Source organism: Oryx dammah, unplaced genomic scaffold (assembly GCF_014754425.2).
Source record: "Oryx dammah isolate SB20612 unplaced genomic scaffold, SCBI_Odam_1.1 HiC_scaffold_27, whole genome shotgun sequence".
Taxonomy (NCBI): Eukaryota; Metazoa; Chordata; class Mammalia; order Artiodactyla; family Bovidae; genus Oryx; species Oryx dammah.
In genome coordinates this window covers 11,057,464-11,081,089 of record NW_024070211.1, presented here as the reverse complement: position 1 = coordinate 11,081,089, position 23,626 = coordinate 11,057,464, and the positions used below count along the sequence as shown (strand labels likewise).

The 23,626-nt window shown below is 39.1% G+C and overlaps 1 protein-coding gene across 14 annotated transcripts in view; it reads right to left on the bottom strand.

Moving 5' to 3' along the window:
* The window catches only part of PHACTR4 (phosphatase and actin regulator 4), a 104,453-nt gene that overhangs the window by 36,618 nt on the left and 44,209 nt on the right, over nucleotides 1–23,626 (bottom strand). The window contains exon 1 of one of the 14 annotated variants that reach the window (XM_040229756.1): nucleotides 12,022–12,898. The exons of the other annotated variants lie outside the window; for them this stretch is intronic. Coding sequence (XP_040085690.1) covers nucleotides 12,022–12,067 — 46 coding nt within the window. The 5' untranslated portion in view covers nucleotides 12,068–12,898. Of the gene's footprint in view, nucleotides 1–12,021; nucleotides 12,899–23,626 lie in introns of those variants that run through there. 14 annotated transcript variants of the gene reach the window in all.

Below are 23,626 nucleotides of genomic sequence, written 5' to 3'. Positions count from 1 at the left end.
AAAAAGGAATGCATCTGCCATCCAGTCACTGAATACAAAAAGCAAAGACAGCAGTTTTTTCTTTGATGCTTTATGCAAATGTGCTTAATCTTCACATCCATAAAACTTTTAGAAGCGGGTATGCCTCCTGCATCATGCAGTGAGCCACAGCCAGCCCTAACCCAGTTATTATCATCCCCAATTCGTTCATATTCTCACATTCTCCTTTCCATATTTTCACATTCTCCCTTCTCTCCTCCTCACCGTCATGACAAACAGAACATTATTTCTGTGACTCCCAAAGCTGTTCAAATACTTGGAATCAGTTCAGCTGCCTTTTCAAAACATGGAATCTGCAGGAGGTGGGCCCTAGAAATCGGTTTTCAAAAAATTTCCCAGGTGATTCTTATGATCAGGCAGGTTACTAAACTTAAATCCAGGTACTATCTGGAAAGCTTTTGCATGTTAAGAGAGACAGAGGCAGACAGTATCTGCATGTAACCTAATTCTTTGTTGAAGAAAAATAAACCAGAAAATCATGGCACCATTCCAGAGTTTCCGACTCAGGTAAATTATTCCTACAGAAGAATTGGGAGGATCTTCCCTGTGAGTTTCCTGGACTCAGATAGAATTTAAATTATAAATAAATAAAAAGTTTACATTAATTTTTCCCCTAGATTTTAAAAAGAATTAGTCATTTATTATTAATTTTTTTAGAGACTAGCCACTTATTTTTTTTTTTTCCTTTTTCTTCTCTAGAATTATAACATACTATGTTCCATGTGTACTTGGGAATATAGTGTATTAGTGTATCAGTTAGTGACTGTAGTGGTCTATATAAGCCAGTTATGTCAGGTTGGTTTATCATGTTATACAAATCATTAATAAATATTCCTTTTGATATGTTGTCAGCTTGTTCTATCAGTTACTAAGAGAGGTATGTTGTTATTTATACCTATGAAAGTGGATCTGTCTCTTTACTTCTATTAATTCTTGCTTTATATACTTTAAAGCTGTATCTTCCTGTTGAATTGACCCTTTTATCATTATGAAATTCTCTAAATTACTCTAATAACATCCTTGCTTTGTTTTTCTCCCTAGTTTAAAACTGCTGTCTTTTAGAATGTTCAGTCCCCATACCTAATGCTTTTACACACAGCTGGCGGTTAGAGGTCTACCATTTTGCTGTTTATTTTCCATTTGTCTCATTTGTTTTGTGCATCCTTGACTTGTAGTCTACATTTAAGTTAGTACTTTCACAACATATAAAACAAGGCAAGAACTTTACATTTCAACTCCATTATTCATGTTGTCATATTTTACTTATACATACATATAACAATAAACCACAGAACACATTACTGTGGTTTTAACAAATACTATTCTTTTGTATTTCCTGCATACTTGCTTTTTCAGATATTCTTCATTTCTTCCTGCAATTCTCCTCTTCCAAGTAGAATAATTTTATTCCATTTATTTTGAAGGATACTTTCACTGGGTATAGTAGTTTCAGTTGGGGACTGAGTTTTTAAATTTATTTCAGGACTTTATACATGTAATTTCATTGATTTTCTCTCCCCTCTCCTCCCCACCGTTGGACTGCTTTTTGTTGTATGTTTCATTCTTTGGATACTTTCTATCAAAATATATAAAGGGTGCAAATAGTACAGCTAGGTATCTTATTAGAGCTTCCTTATAAACTAATTTGAGCTTCCCAGGTGGCTCAGTGGTAAAGAATCCTCCTGCTAATGCAGGAGACGCAGGAGGCTTTGGTTTGATATCTGGGTTGGGAAGATCCCCTGGAGGGAGAAATGGCAACCCACTCCAGTATTCCTGCTGGGATAATCTCATAGACAGAGGAGGCTGGTGGGCTACAGTCCAGGGGGTTGCAAGGAACTGGACACAACTGAGAGACTTAGCACATAAACTAATTTGCCACCCACTTACAATGACTTCAAATTTCAACAGGTAATTTATCAGTCCTTTGTTCATTTCTGTTAGAAGTCATTACTTTGGCAGCATTATTACAATAGCCAGGACATGGAAGCAACCTAGATGTCCATCAACAGATGAATGGATAAAGAAAAACAAGAATGGATAAAGAAAAACAAGAATGGATAAAGAAAAACAAATATCGTATATTAATGTGTATATATGGAATCTAGAAAAATGGTACTGATGAAACTATCTGCAGGGAAGGAATTAAGATGCACGTAGAGAACAGACTTGTGGACAGAGAAGGAGAAGGTGGGACGAACTGAGAAGGCTGCACTGACACATATATACTATCGTATGTAAAACAGATGGCTGGGGGGAAGTTGCTATATAACACAGGGAAGCCAGCCCGATGCTCTGTGATGACCTAGAGGGGTGGGATGGTTGGAAGAGAGGGAGGTTCAAGAGGTTCAATCAAAACTAATGATTTGCATTAGTTTTATGGCAAAAACCAACACAACATTGTAAAGCAATTTTTGTCCAATTAAAAAATAAATTTTAAAAATGAACTTATTCCTTTGTAGTTAAATTGGATATAGCAATCAATTTTTATGATTTAGATCATTATTGCACACTATTTTTACATTGGATTATAGATTTTTCTTTCTTATTTATGAATCATATCCTGTGTTTGGAGTCTTCACTGACTGTTGTGCATCTTATTTCTTTACATCTTGTTTCAGGACTTTCCTGGCAATCCAGGAGTTAAGACTCTGTGCTTCCAGGGAAGGGGGCATGGGTTTGAACCCTGGTAGGGGAACTAAGATCCCACATGCCACTGTGGCAGAGCTGAAAAAAAAAAAAAAGATTCTGCTTCAAGCTGAAACAGATTCTTCATGTTGTTGATAAGATATGTGGGAGAGAGGACTCTGAAGTCACACTCTTAGGCATTTCTAGAGGAGACTAGTTTGAGAGTGCTCTAGAAACTCAACTTTTAGCCATTATTCAAAAGTAACACCTATAACTGATTAAAATGAAGTATTGATAAAGTTATTCCCATGTGCTCTTTGCCTACTGAAAGAAATAAATTCTGAATCAAGGGAGTGTTCTCATGCATGAAAGATTTCAGAAAAAGAAGAAAGAGAAGCAGATTAATCATTCTTTATGAAAAGGGAAAGGGGTAAATCATCTCTTTTCCCCCCAAATCAACTATACTGACACCAAAGGGAATTCACAAAAACTTCATTCCATCAAATGTCCCACATATGAAGAGTAGGATCTTTAAGTAATTAAATGGTAGTAAGAGGTAGGTAGCCCGGAGAAGGCAATAACACCCCACTCCAGTACTCTTGCCTGGAAAATCCCATGGATGGAGGAGCCTGGTAGGCTGCAGTCCATGGGGTTGCTAAGAGTCGGACACGACTGAGCGACTTCACTTTCACTTTTCACTTTTATGCATTGGAGAAGGAAACGGCAACCCATTCCAGGGTTCTTGCCTGGAGAATCCCAGGGATGGGGGAGCCTGGTGGGCTGCCATCTATTTATGGGGTTGCACAGAGTTGAACACGACTGAAGTGACTTAGCAGCAGCAGGAACAGCAGCAGCAAGAGGTAGCCAGTCGAGCCTTCCCTACTTACATTCAAGAATATTCCCAAGAAGGGAAGGTAGCTGACTGAAAGTAGACTTATAATAACATTCTTTGGAAAGACCTACTCAGCCATCTGCCTAAACCCAACTTTGAAGAGTATAAAACAGGTATTAGCCTCCCATTATCAAACTCCATTTGGGCATATATTCTTAAAAACAAAAACTAACAAAGTATTATTTAGAACTAGAGGGACCAGGATCAAAAAGCTTAAGTTCTCATTAACATTCACACAAAAATCTAGTAGACTCAGCTTTGGAAGATGGAAGCTGCCTAAAGATATTATTTCTGACAGTGTTATTTAGAGTGGTATATAACTGTGAATATCTTAATGTATAACAATGGGTATATAAATAAACTTAAAATTTTATATAAAACAATATATAATTATTAAAACTAGGTTTCTAGAGTAATTAATAATTCAAGGTTAAAAATGGTATACATTTATTTACATTTACATTATTTACATATTACATTATCTAAACTATACTACACATTAAAAAGGAGAATGGATAGAACTAGCCTAAAATGTAAACATAATTTGATGGTAGGATTATAGGATATTTGCTTTTCTCCTTTCTAGCTTCTTATATTTTGTGTGTGTGTGTTTTTCCTTTACAATGAACATGGATGGCTTTTATAATTGGAACAAAAACAAATTCACTTTGAAAGTGGAAGCCCATGACAGTTAATAAAGTCCAGCATATACATAAATACACAATGGAAAACAACTCTTCCTAAACATTGAAAGTGAAGTTGGCTCAGTCTTGTCTGACTCTTTGCAACCCCATGGACTGTAGCCTGCCAGGCTCCTCTGTCCATGGGATTTTCCAGGCAATAGTCCTGGAGTGGATTGCCATTTCCTTCTCCAGGGGATCTTCCCGACCCAGGGATTGAACCCAGGTCTTCCGCATTGTAGACAGACGCTTTACTGTCTGAGCCACCAGGGAAGTCCTAAAAAGCTTTATATTTTTGTGTTATTGATGTTATGCTACATCAATCATGTTAATATAATTTTCATTAATTCACTTCAATTAAAACCAATTGTCTACAGAAAACCAGGTTCCTATAAAAATGAATTATTTCCCACATAAAAATCACAGTCCAAAGTATTACGCAAATTAAACCACTTAAGGCCATTTTCTTTGGTACCTGGAATAGTGATACATGAAGCTAGAGAACAAAATTACTGGTAATCTAAATTCACCAGGTGTAAGCTTTTCAGCTGTGAAATGAAGCGTTTTAAAGTATGCACAAATCTTTGATGGGGGTGGCTGATTAGATCTAATTGAAGCCACTAATCTCCGTAGCATTCTTGAATCCATTAAAACTGTTCAGGTTTCTTACTATGAATTTTTGTCTGAGATGAAGAAAATTCAATTGCACCACTTAGAAAACTGCAAAATAGAGAAAGAAAAACTGATGGATGAATAAATGATACAACAAAAAGTATAATTCAGATGTCTAGAAACCATTTTTAAAAATTTTAATGATAGAATTACACCTCAAATATTGTTTCTGTACTCCTAAATAAAGGACTTAGAGCGTGAGTTTGAAACCACTCATAAGCAAATTTGCACATCAACCAAACATTTGTTCTCAGCAACTCTGATTTTACAACCATCTCCCTCCTATTGTCAATTTCACAGAAGAAATACAGGAGTCACATTCGGATATCTCATTGTTTAAATTAATTACGGAACTTAAAATGTATTTATGGTCTCATTCTGTTTTCCATGAGAGCCAAAAAAAGGTGGTTTCCCTCGTTTCCCTTTGTTTGCCAGAAAACAGGGTGTAGAACGCTGCTTATAGTTTTATGGTTGTGTGTTCCAAAGAAGTCACGTAACTGCAGGCCAGTAGGAAAGCTGTGGAGGTCCTGGTGCTTTCTAGAAGGGGGGGAGGTTAGGAGTGCAAGACACCTAACTAAATTACAGTCTGGAGTTTGAAGCTTCAGTAGAATCTTGAAACTGTGCCCCAGTGTTTAAACGACTTACTTCCTCCTTAAAGTTGTAGTACCTCACATTCATCGACTTCTTTTTGTAAATTTTACTAATTAAATTATGCATTCTCTTGGGCTGTGCTAGGTCTTTGTTGCTGCGTGCTAGCTTTCTCTAGGTGCGGTGAGTGGGGACAGCTCTAGTTGCTGTACATTGTGAGCTTTTCACTGCAGTGGCTTCTCCTGTTGTGGAGCACAAGCTCTAGGTGCATGAGCTTCCGGAGCTGTAGCCAACAGGCTCAGTAGTTGAGGCTCGTGGGCCCTAGAGCGCACAGGCTTCAGTAGTTGTGGCGCACAGGCTTAGCTGCTCTATAGCACGTGGGATCCTCTCGGATCAGGGATTGAATTTGTGTCCCCTACACCACAAAGAGGATTCTTAACCACTGGGCCACAAGGGAAGTCCTAGACTTATTTCTTATGTATTATGTAGAGTTCTAGCAGTTTGCTCTTCAACCCTCAGTTTTTTCCTGGTTGGTATTTAACTCAATGTTTTTAGTTCAGGCTCAGTTGATCCAGGTGAATTTCTGAGGTGATTTTTAAATAAATGTACAGTATTATTAAAAAATTATTTAGTACTTTTCATCTTCAGATAAAGTATTCATTGACTATTCATTGACTAGTTATACCTACATTACTTGCTAGAGATAAAGGATAAAACAGGGTTAAACAGTAAGCCTAGTTCATTTTAGAATCTGATCTACAACCAATTCTTGGTCATCCAAGTTGGAAGCCAAGTTAAGGCACAGGTAACTGCAGTTGACAGATAACTTAGTTTTCAAGACAGTCTTCTTTATTCACTAGGTTTAGTAATAAGCAACAAACTTACTGGGACTGTCTTAGTTCGAGCTCTATTTCTTATACCTTATTGAGTTTTAAAAAATGTATAGAATTTAAAGTGTATAAAATTCTTTTACCCACAAAGCTTTTAATAATCAGTTATTGTCCAAAACTTAAAAATACATAGCTTTGTGCAATGAGATACACACACTCCATTATCAAGAGGCACCAATTATCTTTTTTTTAAGTTCAAGGAATACAGCATAACGATCTGATTTACATATATAGTGACCAATTACTTTTATAATCTCATGATTCTGTTTAATTTCCCATCGAACAGCATTTTAACAGCATTAGAACTCTGTAAATGGAGAACACTAATTTATGGTACTTACACTATTGTACTTGCTTTTGCCTTTGAAAAGAGGATTATTATTGGATTTAAAAAACTGTTTTAGAAAACTGCAACAAAATTACAGAAGGCAAAACTTGCCACTAATGAACAAAGCAGGCTTTGTCTGCAACAGGTCCATAACTTCCCTTGGAAATACTGCATAGTTCTGACCTTTGGGAAATAGAATTGAGAAAGCACTCAAGAAGACAGCTCTTTTCTGTACCTTTCTCTGTACCTGCAGGTAAATTAGGTCTGAGATTCCAACTCTAGGCAAACAGTTCTTTGACCATAATTGCACCAAGAAATTATGGTGCTTTACTCTGGCAAATTGGATGTGTATAATTTTTTGATAAAAGTTGCAAGTTGAAAGTTTTTATAGTGAGGTTCAAGATAATATATTCTCTCATGGAAAAAAACTTTAAACCTCTCAAAATTAACCAGCAAGTAGAAAGAAGGAATATATTATTGTGACAATGGGCCATTCAGAAAATAATTTTTGATTGGTAGTCTACATTCAATAACAACAGAAAATCCTTTAAGGAGTTCACGACAGACCCCTACACTTTCTCCTGATTCTTGCATCACATGAAGAAAGTAATCTTGTTCCTTCTTTCTCAGAAGCATTTATTTTTAGGTCTAGATAGGTATGAGAGACGTCTGATAATTCTGATGACCAAGTAGTGACAAGTGTTCTTTCAAGTCTCATGAAGAAGTTTATTTTTAATTAGTCCATCTATTATTCATTTCTATGTTAACACTGTTATATAACTATATTAAAATTTGTCTATCCACCAATCTCCTGACATTGCTTCCAAATAACATATTATTTCTAAAGCACCTTTCCCCAAACCACTCCTATTTTCATGTCTAAGAACCCACAACAACAAATTTAAGAGCAAAATGAATCAAATACTGATGGAAAAGGAATGAAGGAAAAATATGACAATACAATATCTTTTGATTCAGCATATCCTTATACATCAATAACCTCAGATGGCAGAAAGTGAAGAGGAACTAAAAAGCCTCTTGATGAAAGTGAAAGCGGAGAGTGAAAAAGTCGGCTTAAAGCTCAACATTCAGAAAACGAAGATCATGGCATCTGGTCCCATCACTTCATGGGAAATAGATGCGGAAACAGTGGAAACAGTGTCAGACTTTATTCTTTTGGGCTCCAAAATCACTGCAGATGGTGACTGCAGCCATGAAATTAAAAGACGCTTACTCCTTGGAAGAAAAGTTATGACCAACCTAGATAGCATATTGAAAAGTAAAGACATTACTTTGCCAACAAAGGTCCGTCTAGTCAAGGCTATGGTTTTTCCAGTGGTCATGTATGGGTATGAGACTTGGACTGTGAAGAAAGCTGAGTGCCGAAGAATTGATGCTTTTGAACTGTGGTGTTGGAGAAGACTCTTTCGAGTCCCTTGGACTGCAAGGAGATCCAACCAGTCCATTCTGAAGGAGATCAGCCCTGGGATTTCTTTGGAGGGAATGATGCTGAAGCTGAAACTCCAGTACTTTGGCCACCTCATGCGAAGAGTTGACTCACTGGAAAAGACTCTGATGCTGGGAGGGATTGGGGGCAGGAGGAGAAGGGGACGACAGAGGATAAGATGGCTGGATGGCATCACTGACTCGATGGACACGAGTCTGAGTGAACTCCGGGAGTTGGTGATGGACAGGGAGGCCTGGCATGCTGCGATTCATGGGGTTGCAAAGAGTCAGACACGACTGACCGACTGAACTGAACTGAACTGAACTGATCCTTATACAAAGGAAAAGTGGCAAGGGGGAGAGGGCAATTAGTGAGTGAAAGGTACATGATGGGGCCAAAAAAAAAAAAAGAGCTAGACAGGGGGAATGGAAAGGCAGAAAGAGAAGGGCAGTTCTAGACTAAATGGCTGGGTAGAATTTATTAAAATTCTTTCTGCCTAATTTAGGGACATGTGATGATTAGCTGTTTGTTTTAATATGATAACACAGAAAGGATTCCAGTGAACACAGAAATAGCTTTTACATTGATTGAGAATTACAGAGTATTATTTGAAAGTTTTATCTCAGTAATTTTTATTTTTGGCCACAGAGCATGGCTTACAGGATCTTAGTTCCTTAACCAGTGATCGAATCCACGCCCCCTGCAGTGGGAGCATGGAGTCTTAACCACTGGACTGCCAGGGAAGTCCCTATCTTAGTAAACCTACAGACCTCTCCTATAGATTTATTTCATTTTAGGATTTTTTTTTTAATATGAACTGCTGAGGAAAACTGTTTATTTCCTTAAATGGACATCACAGCATAAATTCTTACTCTGCAGAGTAAGAATTCAAATTCTCTACTGGCTCACCTGTTGTTAGAGAGAACCTACAGTAAAAATATTTGTTTTTACATAACATCTCATAAATTTGCATGTTGAGTTCTCCTGCAAAGTTATTTATTTGAAAGCAGACTCTTCTTGGTTAACACCTCGATACTTCCATTATAAGCCAGGGGAGGCTAACAACCTTAAAAAATGGAATATGTCTTAGACAAATTTTAAAATATGTAAAACTTTTACTTTTAATATTTTGCTTTCTTTTAAAATTTACTTGTTTGTTTGTTTTTGGCTGTGCCGGGTCTTTGTTGCTGCGCAGGCTTTTCCCTCGTTGCAGCAAGCAGGGGCCACTCTAGCTGTGGTACTTGAGGTACTTGGGCTTCTCATTGTGGTGGCTTTTCTTGTTGTGGAGCACAGGGGCTCTAGGCTCTCGAGCTTCAGAAACTGCAGCTCCTGGGCTCTACAGCACAGGCTCAACAGTTGTGGTGCCTGGGCTTAGTTGCTCCACGGAATGTGGGGTCTTTCTGGATCAGGGATTGAAGCTGTGTTTCCTGCATCGGCAGGCAGATTCTTTACCTATGAGCCACCAGGGAAGCCCAATATTATAAATTCTTAACTAGAAAGTAAACTTCTTAAAGGCACAGACAGGAATTATACCCATAGAGTCTGCTACATTCACAATGCCTTGAAAGTAATAAGATATCAATACATTCATTCATTTATTTTTGCATCATTGGCTTGCCAAACCCAGTACCATCAAGTTTGAAGCTTAAAACTAACTACTGTATTACAGGCCGAGAACTTTGAACAAATGACTTAGCTCTTAATTTACTTTCTACATTTATCTTTCCAAAGATTCTGGTAAAATATTCTTACCAGACACCTACCCATTAAAATGCTTTTAAAATTTCATGAAGAAACTGTTTGGTAAAAGACTTTATAGTAATGGTATAGTCCTCAAAGTCATCAATGTTGAGCCTTCAAGACCTGGTCCTGATTTGCTCAAATAGAATACTTCCTGAATTGTAAATGATAAAATTAAGTCTGTCCATGAAAATAGCTTATCGTTACCTTTGAATTACATAGATAATAGGAAATAAAATCCAAAAATTAAACTCAGAATATAAAAGCCTTAGTTAGGTACCCGAATGATCGCTATTTCTTCTTCATAGTTTTTTTTTTTTTCCGGCCGCATTGTGCGTCTTGTAGGATCTCAGTTCAAGAACCAGGGATTAAACCCAGATCATAGCAGTGAAAACTCAGAACCACAGCCACTAGGCCACCAGGGAAATCCCTACTTCAGAAATCTTTTATTAGGGTTGTTGGCAGGCAGAAAAACTGATGAATGATGAGTCCTACTTTTTTATAGGCAGAAAAGATTATGAATTTTATCTACTGAGATGAAATTTTTTGCCTAGTATTAGATGTTAAATGAGCATTCTGCATAAATATCACCACTCATAAAAGGGAATTGACTAAATTCTGGAGAGTGGTTACCTCTGGGAGCCAAGAAGCAAAATGCTATCATAAGGGAATGTGGGCATAGAGAGAGGGGATGGGGGGAAATATCTCCATTTTTAATTTTATCTCTTAAGATAAGTAGAAGCCCCAGAGGGTCTTTTATATTTTCCTCTATACCCTTTTCTACCTATAAAATATTTCATTAAGAAAAAAAAAGTGAGCTACTGAATTGATATGGATTCAGCCCTGGTGATCAAAGTAAAGTCAGTCAAGTTCTGATTTCAGTTCTAAAAATCTGTGGCTGAATCGCTTACTTTGCAATTGATATGCCCAAGTTTCAATAAAACATAAAAATTACTTTGTAGGAATTTCATCTGGCAAGTTCTCAGGGGAAAACACACCTCTAGAAATGAAATTACATTAAATCACAAGACATATTTGGGAGTGTTACCTGTGTTCCCACACTTCATGGCTTTCTTTAAAGTCACTAACATTTTTTATTTCTGGGGAAAAAAAAAGTAGCCTGGGACTGAACACATTTTATGGTGCGTCATAAATCAAAGAGAAGGTGTAAGAAGGTATAAACCTTTTTTTAAAAAGTATAATGTCAAGAAATGATTCACAGGTTTTCCCCCACTCTGTTCATATTTAACAACCCTTTAATGAATATCCACTTAAATCTATTTTTTCCAACTTTCCATCTTCATCTTATACAAAACCGCACAATGTTAGGAAAACGAGTCTCAGTGACAGTGAACTTCCATTTCACTTATATTCTTTGAAACTCTGGCTACACTTACAATGATCAGCCTGGTCTCCAGCTATTCTGAGACAATAACTTCAAATGCATAGCACTGACTTCAGAAATATTTATACCAAGTGTTGCCTTATGAGAAACGGAAACACCAGCACAATGGAAGAAGCTTGAGACTTATCTGGAAAATGTACAACTGAGTCTAAAACATTAACTTAAATCTTAAAAATGGTCCTGTTGGGAATTCCCCGGCAGTCCAGTGGTTAGGATTCTGTGCTTCCATTGTAGGGGGCACAGTGGAACTGATTCGGGAACTAAGATCCCTCATGCCATGGCCAGAAAAACAAATCAAACCAAAACAAAACATGTCCTGTTTACAGAAGTCAACAATTCTAGTTCTATACCACATGTATATATCAACAGTTCAAGTCCTGTAAAACAGCAGTAAAACACCACTGATTTCTAAATAACCATGAGTTCTTATAGCACTTATTTTCTGCAAGGGTAAGAAATTAACAGATGGTTTCCTAGCAATATTATCTTTAAAGTCCAAAAGGATCAAGTAAAACAAAACTATGAGTTGTAAATTAATATAACTGAATGAAAAATTAACATATTTTTCTTCATTTATTCTTCACAAAGTGATTAAACATCCTAAAGTTAAAAACATCAAAATCCTCACATTCAAATTCCTATAAAATATTCAACTTCACCTGTAAACCTGCCTTGCCTCTGTCAAGAGTTTGTTTTATTGCCTTCTATTACTCACCAACTCCATCTGGATTTACCGGTCTGGAGATGTCAGCTTGCCCCATGATTATGTTGTCTGAAGTGTCTCACAACAGCAAATTGTCCCGGACCAAAGCAAACTTTTCTTAAATGATAAATCCACATAAGGAGGGGTCGTGCACTTCTCTCTCAGTGTCACCGCCAGACATCAGGACAGAGCACCAGGTCAGTTAATCTGCGGGAATTTGTTTCCCTGTTATCCCGCCCGGACCAGGCACTGGTGGTTCTCACAAATATGTCTTCACGCTGGCTCTCTTTACACAGGAATGCCTGTCATTCCAGAGTGCACACTGTGAAGAGCTCCAGGGCAGGAAGGGGAGGAGACTGCCAACCACATTCTAGTTGCTGAGAGGCACAGCCCTGAAAGTCCACACCTACTTTTCCTGACACTGAGCTGGGTTACAACTTTCAAGACTCCCAGTCACGAAGCAAGACTTTTAGACTTCAATTTAATTTTAATTTAATCACACAAAAAACATCAGGGTTATGCATAAGCAGGCTGATGGGAGCAGAAGTCCATTCAAAGGTATGTTCTAGACACAGGCTTGCCTCAAAATCAGACCATTCTGACTCTTCACTGCTTGCCCTAAAACAGTATTTCCTACCTGTGAGAGCATACTCAGAGCAGAATGAGATTTGTGTACTGGGAATTAATAACATCAGAGACAATATTTTAGAACTAAATAGACTTTTTCTAAAAATAAAAAGAAATATATCTGAAAATCTGGCTCACTAAAATAGTAAAATTGAAATAAACATTTGTAAGATATTACATAATACTTCAGGTTTCCCTAGTGATTCAATGGTGAAGAATCCACCTGTCAATGCAGAAGATGTGGGTTTGATCTCTGGGTTGAGAAGATCTCTTGGACAAGGCAACTCACTCCAGTATTCTTGCCTGGGAAATCCCACGGACAGAGGAGCCTGGAGGGTTTAAAGTTCATGGGGTCACAAAAGAGTCAGACATGACTTAGCAACTGAACAACAACAACTTGTAGTACTTTTCTTCCTGTTTAAATTCAATAATAATATTGAGGAATCAAGACTGCAGGGAGAAATATCAATAACCTCAGATATGCAGATGACACCACCCTTATGGCAGAAAGTGAAGAGGAACTAAAAAGCCTCTTGATGAAAGTGAAAGAGGAGAGTCAACAAGTTGGCTTAAAAGCTCAACATTCAGAAAACCATGATCACGGCATCTGGTCCCATCACTTCATGGGAAATAGACGCTTACTCCTTGGAAGGAAAGTTATGACCAACCTAGATAGTATATTAAAAAGCAGAGACATTACTTTGCCGACTAAGGTCTGTCTAGTCAAGGCTACGGTTTTTCCAGTGGTCATGTATGGGTATGAGACGGACTATGAAGAAAGCTGAGCACCAAAGAATTGATGCTTTTGAACTGTGGTGTTGGTGAAGACTCTTGAGAGCTCCTTGGACTGCAAGGAGATCCAACCAGTCCATTCTGAAGGAGATCAGCCCTGGGATTTCTTTGGAAGGAATGATGCTAAAGCTGAAACTCCAGTACTTTGGCCACCTCATGTGAAGAGTTGACTCACTGGAAAAGACTCTGATGTTGGGAGGGATTGGGGGCAGGAGGAGAAGGGAACGACAGAGGATGAGATGGCTGGATGGCATCACCGACTTGATGGATATGAGTTTGAGTGAACTCTGGGAGTTGGTGATGGACAGGGAGGCCTGGCGTGCTGCAATTCATGGGGCTGCAAGGAGTTGGACATGACTGAGCGACTGAACTGAACTGAATAATTTTGAGCACTATATTAAGGAACTTTACCTGTCTATATCCTTTAATTATCACCACAACTAAACAGGAATTGTGAAGAATATATTATTTACCTTATTATCAGATAAGAATACTAAAGCTAGTGAAGTCAAATCCTGTGTTTGTCAAAGCCCTAATATTCCTTTAACAAAAGACAGCTACCCCTGAAACTGAGCTTTTAGCTTAAATCTTTGTTCTGCAAACTCAGATTCCAGGAAGATTTCTAGTATCTGGATTTTTCCCTTGCCTTTCATTAGCACTGCTCTTCTTTCCCCATTATCTTATCTCTATTATCTGTTTGTTTGTTTTTTTAAATTTTGTGGCCATGCTTCCTAGCATGAGGATCTTAGTCCCCCAACCAGGGATTGAACCTATGCCCCCTGTTGTAGTGGAAATGTGGTGTCTTAACCACTGGACCCTCAAGAAATTCCCTCTATTATCTGCTTTTGATTAAATAGCAAAGGTAAGGAATAAGAGGCTGCCCTCGTAGCTCAACTGGTAAAAGAATCTGCCTGCAATGCAGGAGACCTGGGTTTGATTCCTGGGTTAGAGAAGATCTCCTGGAGAAGGATATGACAACCCACTCCAGTATTCTTGCCTGGAGAATCCCATGAACAGAGGAGTCTGGCAGACTACAGTCCCTGGGGTTGCAAGAGTTGGATACAACTCGGTCACTAAACCACCACCAAGGAATAAGAAAGTGACAATGCTAAGGCATCAGTAAAAAAAAAAAATGTGTACACTTGGACAAAAATTAGTTGTTAGTAATAGTAAAAAAAATATGATATTGACCATTAAAACTGGAAAGAATAAAAGGAAAAATACATTGAAATTTTACATTGAAAGAATGCTCCAACCTAAGAATGTCAAAAACCTTCAAAGCTGGCCCTTACATTTATTAGCCTAAAAGAACACCATGTGCAATAGCACCTCTGACTACTGGAAAATGCGGAAGGAAAAGGTGGGAAAAACATTCCCCAGCACCTAGTAGACACTCAACATATCATAGTTATCATCATCATGAAGAAAACACAGCATATAGTTTAAGAAGATGAGCTTTGGAGGCAGACTACCATTTTAATTCCAGCTCTATTACAGGGTGTGAACACTAGGCAAGTTACTTCATCTCCCTGGGCCTCAGTTACCTAATCTGTAAAGTGGGCATAACAATACTTAGCAGTACAAGGCAGTAGTAAGGATTAAATGACACAAACAGAAATAAAGCACTTTATAATGTGTCTGGCTCATGGAAAGCTCTCAGTAAATGCAAGCAATACTCATCGTTGTTATAGTGAAAAAACAATTCAAAAAACGAGAGCTTAGGCCAGAAAACCCAGCCATTACCAAAAAGTTAGTCAGAAATGGAAGAGGATGACATTTCTGTACCATGAATCCAGAGAGCAAACTGGAAGAAGCAGGCCAAGGAGGAAGTCTGAACACAATCAGAAACATTCTGTTCTGGTGCACAGAAACATTAAGCAGATGGAACAGCCCAGACGTGTGGACTATCATGAATTGGTTCAAACCAGGCACATTAAAGACACACATACATACAAAGCCTGGAAACTGTACTACAGAATCTAGTTCATGCTGACAGAACCATACAAGAATAGAACAGACAGGGAGTTTCTAAATGGTCCAGTGATTAAGAATCTGCCTGGCAATGCAGGGGACATGGGTTCAATCCCTGGGTCAGGGAAGATCTCACAAGCCACAGAGCAACAAAGTCCACAGGCTGCAAATACTGAGCTTGCGCTCTAGGGCTCCACAAGAGAAGCCGCCGCAGTGAGGAGCCCACGCACCTCAGAAGAGTAGCCCTCGCCCACCTCAACTAGAGAAAGCCTGTATGCAGCAACAAAAACCCAGCATAGCCAAAAATAATTAAAAAAAAAAAAAAAAAAGAGTAGAACAGATAGATTTAAGGATCCTTATCTCATGTGGCTACTGTTTACCATCTGCCAAATTTAAATGCCCAGCTTGACTTGGCTCACTGCTAATCTTGGGTATTTGAAAACAGTAATAAATCCAAGGCCTCCAAGGTGGCTCAGAGATCAAGAATCTGCCTGCCAGTGCTGGAGCTTCAGGAGACTCGGATTTGATTCCTGGATTGGGAAGATCTCCTAGAGGAGGAGGAGGAAATGGCAACCCACTCCAGTATTCTTGTGGGAATAACCCCATGGACAGAGGAGACTGGAGGGCTATAGTCCATGGGGTCGCCAAGAGTCAGACATGACTGAGTGACTGAGCATGCATGCACAATAAACAAAAGATTAAATAAAGAATCTTAGGGATCATCTGGCTCAATCTCCTACTCTTTATAAAAGAAAGACTGAAGGTTCAAGAGGTTAAATGCTTTGCTCAGAGACAGCAATAAAACCCCAGTCTCCTAATTCTAACTCCAGGACTCACTTTGGTTCTTGTAAAAATGGCTAAGGATATATTTATTTCCTAAAGATAGAATCATTTCCCAAGGAAATCCATACTCTACAACAATCACAAATCTCTCAGAAATTCTAATTCTGTCACCTACGTACCAAACCAGACTGGGAAAGGAGTACGTCAAAGCTGTATATTGTCACCCTGCTTATTTAACTTATACGTAGAGTACATCATGCGAAATGCCGGGCTGGATGAAGCACAAGCTGGAATCAAGATTGTCAGCAGAAATACCAATAACCTCAGATACGCAGATGACACCACCTTTAAGGCAGAAAGCAAAGAGGAACTAAAGAATCTATTGATGAAAGTGAAAGAGGAGAGTGAAGAAGTTGGCTTAAAACTCAACATTCAAAAAGCAAAGATGATGGCATCTGCTCCCATCACTTCATGGCAAATAGACGGGGAAACAATGGAAGCAGTGACAGACTTTATTTTCTTGGTCTCCAAAATCACTGTGGATGGTGACTGCAGCCATGAAAGTAAAAGACACTTGCTCCTTGGGAGAAAAGCTATGAAAAACCTAGACAGCATATTAAAAAGCAGAGACATTACTTTGCCAACAAACGTCTGTCTAGTCAAAGCTATGGGATGGTTTTTCATGTATGGATATGAGAGTTGGACCATAAAGAAAGCTGAGTACCAAAGAAATGATGTTTTCGAACTGTGGTATTGGAGAAGACTCTTGAGAGTCCCTTGGACAGCAAGGAGATCAAACCAGTCCATCCTAAAGGAAATCAACCCTGAATATTCATTGGCAGGACTGATGCTAAAGCTGATACTCCAGTACTTTGGCCACCTGATGGGAAGAACTGACTTACTAGAAAAGACCCTGATGCTAGGAAAGATTGAAGGCAGGAGGAGAAGGGGACGACAGAGGATGAAATGGTTGGATGGCATCACTAACTCCCTGGACACGAGTTTGAGCAAGCTTCGGGAGTTGGTGATGCACAGGGAAGCCTGGCCTGCTGCAGTCTGTGATGTTGCAAAGAGTCGAACACAACTGAGCGACTGTACTGAACTGATGTACCAAACCAACAAATGTTCCCTAACCAGCATGTCTCAGTTTCATTCTAACAATCAATATTTATGTTAAGGTGTTTTTTTTTTTTTTTAATGTGGACCCTTTTAAAAGTCTTTATTGAATTTGTTACAATATTGATTTTATGCTTTGGTTTTGTGGTGGTGAGGCATGTGGGATCCCAGCTCCCTGACCAGGGATCAAACCTGTACTCCCTGCATTGGAAAGCAAAGTCTTAATCCCTAGAGAGCTGGAGAGTCTTCAATATTTACTCTGTAACAACAAAAGTAGACAAGTGGGGAGAGGGGAAGATATTGGCCCCCTGCTGGCTTTAAAACTTAACAATAAGGCCTTGAGTTCATTCTAGCTTTCCATGCGCTGTATTTTAGAAATGCAAAGGCAACTCTCACTTCAACTTTGTAAGAAGTAGACAACTCTCTCTTAAGAGTCACCTAATAAGCTTCTCTTGCAGTTCAGTTGGTAAAGAATCTGCCTGCAGTGCAGGAGACCCGGGTTCGATCCCTGGGTTGGGAAGATCCCCTGGAGAAGGAAATAGCAACCCACTCAAGTATCCTTGCATGGAAAAATCTCATGGACAGAGGAGCCTGGTGGGCTGCAGTCCATGGGGTCACAAAGAGTCGGGTACAACTGAGTGACAAAGAGTCGGGTACAACTGAGTGACTAACACTTACTTACTTACTTAATAAGATACTTTTAGAATACTTTTCTTCCACAGATTATTGCCTGAAGGAATGGGACAAGTTGTTGATTTAAATTTGTGAATCTCTTCCGATTTTATTTAGGGAAAGAGCAAAAGAGGCCTTATGAAGTTTAGTACGCAAAGGAATCTCAGCTACAGTTTAGATTTGAGTGTGTGCATGCTGTCACTCAGTCGTGTCCAGCTCTTTGCAACTCCATGGACTGTCGCCCTCAATTCCTCTGCCCATGAGATTTCCCAGGCAAGAATACTGGAGTGGGCTGCCATTTTCTCCTCCAGGGGATCTTCCTGACCCAGAAATAGAACCTGTGTCTCCTGCATTGTCAGGCGGATTCTTTACCACTGAGCCACCTCGGAAACCCCACAGCTTAGATTTAGAGAGAAACTGAAGCCCTCTAACCAGTCTCACTTTATTGAAGAACCGTTTCTAAGCAAACAAGGGTGAGCACTCAAAACCTTTAGTGAAGTTTACAACAGGTTCAATTCCTGTTGGCCAGCACATCAGACAATAATGGGACAACATGCTTTATATTTTCAACAGTTTACAAGATCAATCAAAAAGGTGTAACGCTTCCATATAAACTGGATTACCTAGGAGAGTGAGCTTTTCACTATTTCAATCACATTTCCCTCAGCTTAATTCAGCACACCACTTTCTTAAGTTTGAGATGTCTCAAGAAGGAACTTTAATGAGAGATTGGGAAGAAAATCACTTTGCTCTGGGAAAGGTTCACGGAGAGAAATTAACAGCTCAAACAGACACATATTCAAATGAAAGACTAATTTTCAACTTCTGGATATATAATTGAGGGAGGGAGCAGCTTGCTATTCTTTATTCCACCACCTAATTCTATCTACTCCGGCTGGCTCTGAACAGAAGATCAGTTCAGTTCAGTTGCTCAGTCGTGTCCAACTCTTCGAGACCCCATGGACTGCAGCATGCCAGGCCTCCCTGTCCATCACCAACTCCAGGAGTTCACCCAAACCTATGTCCATTGAGTCGGTGATGCCATCCAACCACCTCATCCTCTGTCGTCCCCTTCTCCTCTCGCCTTCAATCTTTCCCAGCATCAGGGTCTTTTCAGATGAGTCAGCTCTTCACATCAGGTGGCCAAAGTATTGGAGTTTCAGCTTCAAACATCAGTCTGAGCAGGAGATAACATCCTACCATAACCTATATCTCAAATTCCAAGTGGAAATTAGAAAGCCCTGTGAGTTACTTGTAAACGTTTCATTGTCTCATCTATTTGTATAAACCTCTCCCTTGGTTTGGAGTTTCTTTTCCTTATCCACCTAGGGAACTCCTACACATCCTTTAAGAATTGGTTCAAATGTTGCTTCCACTATTACAAGCCTTTTCTTAGTTACTCAAGCAGACTTCAAACAAAGATTGACTAATCACTGATTATGTGCCCAGCAATGTGTTGGAACTAAAAACAATAGTTTTTTGTCCTTAAGGTGCTTACAGTTCAAAGAAATAGGATCTACACTAGAGCATGATATGTACCTAGGTGCTACACAAACACATACTAGTGGGTGTGGAGGTATCTACTTTCTCCTCAGTGATCAGAGAAAATATTGTGAATTAAGTGACTTCTAAAATCTGAGTCAGTCCTAGAAGAAATAACAGAGGTGAGAAAAATATCAAGGCAGCAAGCGATAACACTGGAAGAGTAAAGAGCCAACTACGACTGATCACGCCAGATATATCACCCTTTGCCAACAAAGGTCTGTATAGTCAAAACTATGGTTTTTCCAGTTGTCATATATGGATGTGAGAGTTGGACCATAAAGAAGGCTGAGTGCCGAAGAATTGATGCTAAGTGTGGTGCTGAAGAAGACTCTTGAGAGTCCCTTGGATAGCAAGGAGATCAACCAGTCAATCCTAAAGGAAATCAACCCTGAATATTCACTGGAAGGACTGATGCTGAAGCTAAAGCTCCAGTACTTTGGCCACCTGACCTAAAGAGCTGACTCACTGGAAAAGATCCTGATGCTGGGAAAGACTGAAGGCAGGAGGAAAAGGGGTTGACAGAGGATGAGATGGCTGGATGGTTTCACCAACTCAATGGATATAGTTTGAGCAAATTCCAGGAGGTAGTGAAGGACAGGGAAGCCTGGCACGCTTGCAGTCCATGAGGTTGCAAACAATGAGAAACAACTTAGCAACTGAACAACAACTACCACAAAAAACAAACTGCAGTGATCTTCAGGCTTCTCTACTGAGCAGGAACCATGATGCATTTATACTGAAACCCTCAACAACTTAGTGCCTGGTACAACTTAGTGCACAGCGGACATGCAAAAAGTATTTATTAATCTTCAGTACAATGGAAGAAACAGCATTCCTCAACTTTAAGCTTTGCTCTTAGCACCTATAAGTTGAACAAAAAGTTCATTAGGTCTTTTCCATAATATGGCTCTGCTGCTGCTGCTGCTGCTGCTGCTGCTGCGTCACTTCAGTCGTGTCCGACTCTGTGCGACCCCATAGATGGCAGCCCACCAGGCTCTCCCGTCCCTGGGATTCTCCAGGCAAGAACACTGGAGTGGGTTGCCATTTCCTTCTCCAATGCAAGAAAGTGAAAAGTGAAAGTGAAGTCACTCAGTCGTGTCCAACTCCTAGCAACCCCATGGACTGCAGCCCACCAGGCCCCTCCGTCCATGGGATTTTCCAGGCAAGAGTACTGGAGTGGGGTGCCATTGCCTTCTCCAAGATGGCTCTAGTAGCACTCAATTGTCTTTAACTTCATTCAAAACAATTTTGTTGGCCTGCACTGTGACAGCTGTTAAATCAGTATGCACTGAAAAAAATCAGAATTGGTGAATTTTTGTGTAGCCATTTTAATATTAAAGATGGAATAAAAACAATATTTTAACATATTATGCTTTATTATTTCAAGAAAGGTAAAAATGTAACTGAAATGCAAAAAGAGATTTGTGCAGTGTATGTAGAAGGTGCTGTGACTGACTGACTGTGTCAAAAGTGGTTTGGGAAGTTTTGTGCTGGAGATTTCTCCTTGGACGATGCCCCAAGGTCAGGCAGACGAGTTGAAGTTGTCAGCAATCAAATTGAGATGTGACTTGAGAACAATTAATGCTATCCCAGGTAAAGGATACCTGACATATTCGAAATATCCAAATCAAGCACTGAAAAGTCATTTGCGCCAGCTTGATTATGTCAATCAATTTGACATTTGGGTTCCACAGAAGTTGAACCAACAAAAAAAACCTTCTTGATTGTATTTTGGAATGTGATTATCCACTTAAATGTCATGAAAATGTTCCCTTTTTAAAACAAATGAGGAGGGGTGATGAAAAGTGCATACTGCACAATAATGTAGAATGGAAGAGATCGTGGGGCAGGTGAAATGAACCACCATCAACCACACTGAAGGCTGGTCTTTTTCCAAAGAACGTGATGCTGCGTATATAATGAGACTGACAGGGAGTCCTCTATTATGAGCTCCTTCCAGAAGACCAAACGATTAACTACGACAAGTACTGCTCCCAATCAGATCAAATGAAAGTAGCACTCGATGAAAAGCATCTGGAATTAAATCAACAAAAAACGCACAATCTTCCATCAGAATAACTCAAGACCATGTTTCTTTGATGACTAGGCAAAAACTGTTACAGCTTAGCTGGGAAGTTCTGATTTATCTAGACATTGCACCTTCAGACATCCATTTATACCAATCTTTACAAAATTCTCTAAATGGAAAAAATTTCAGTTCCCTGGGAGACTGTAAAAGGCACCTGGAAAAGTTCTTTGCTCAGAAAGACAAAAAGGTTTGAGAAGATGTAATTATAAGATTGCCTGAAAAATAGTAGAAGGCAGTGGAACAAAATGGTGAACATGTTCAATAAAGTTCTTGGTGAAAATGAGAAATGTGTCTTTTAGTTTCACCTTAAAACCAAAGGAACTTTTTGGCCAACCCCATAGTAACAAAAGGCAGTTAAGGTGAAAAGTATCACAGATGAAGTATGAAATAAATATAAAGACCATAGACTAATCCATCACTCTAAACAATCTTGAGAATTGCTGTGAAACTCTCACTTCCATGGGGGAAAAAAAATGGCATCTTAGGATGGTTTTTGAGAATTTACTGCTTTGCAAGTGGTAACAACTTTCAAAGAAGACAAACGTGTCAGGTAATGTTTACATAGATCCTCATACAATCACAACTGCTAGGTTCACGCAGAAAGCACATCTACTTCAAGTGAACTAACTGGAAGAACAGGCTGAAAGACATAGGCTAAAGTTAAAGGGTACTGCCATCCTTGACTCCCAGTAACACTGCTTTCTTTCTGTGGCTCACTCATTGGAGGCAAAAAATGAACACCCCGGCCACCTATTCTACATCAAATACGGCAACTGTTGTCCCTTGCCTGCCCCCACTTCCAGAAGGCTGCATGGCTTACCAGAGAGAAAAGCAAGGTTTTGGAATTATATATATGTAACTGTGGAAAATTTCAGCTTTTCCATTTACTGATTAAGAGACTCTGAACAAGTTACTCAACTTATATGATATAGAGATAATTACGCAGAGTTTTTGTGAGGATTAAATAAGAGAAATCTCTAAATTATAGTCTGATGATTGAAGGTGCTTAATATATTTGGCTTCTTCTTGCCCCACTTAAGATTCTTTACATATTTCAATGACCCCACAATGTTTACATTTAAGCATCACAGTTTCTTATAAAATGGGAGAGGTTCTGACGTGCTTCTACATCACCAAGGCTATATATATGACATGAAGAAATGTAATGTTTATAAGCCTACAGTATGTTGGACTGTGTTTATGGGAAAAAGAAACTGAAATTATGCCAGCAGGACTGCTTTCAGATCCATGGAACAAAAGACCTCAGGCTAGGGAATGGGAGCCATTGAAATTCTTTTTGTTTTCTCTTAAAGCTTTTTTTTTTTTTTTCAAAGACAGTAAGTACTTAAGGGTGCCCTAGTGCTCAGGAGATGTTTCTAGATTTGAGAAGTTATAGTTATAAAAATTATAGTGAACAGAAAGTTTCAGTTAAGAAAGACAAAGGGTTTCTCTCTGCCTAGGTAGACTAGGTAGGTCTTCACAGCACAGTAAAGTCAGCGGGAAAGGTAAGCCTAGATGAAAACGAGAATTAGCTGAATGGAAATGAGCGGATGTGGAAAAAAATAATTGAGCAAAAAGATTCACAGGTTGTGTGGATGAGGGAAAAAGGGAAGTGAGAAGAGGATAAAAATGACATTGATGAAACTTTAACCCACTACGTGACATCAGGTATTTGGATCAAATTATTGCCAAGCTTCCTTCGAGTTCTGAAATTCTACAGCAGAGTCAAAAATGACTTAACCAATTCAGTGTTCTGTTTCAAATAATGGTCCCAAGAAATGTTTTATTACAGAGAACAGTGGCCATGGTGCACTTAATATAGCTAACGCAACTCAATGCTTGCCAGAGAATGCAAAATAAGTGCTTAATGAATTGGGGAATTATTATTGGGAAGCCACAATCCTCATTTCTTCATCCCAAAAATATTTCCTGAGTACCTCCAAAGTATTAGGCATTGTTCTAGGTGTTGGAAACATTGCACTAGATATAAAGAGGGAAAAATCTATGCCTTCTTTCTAGCGT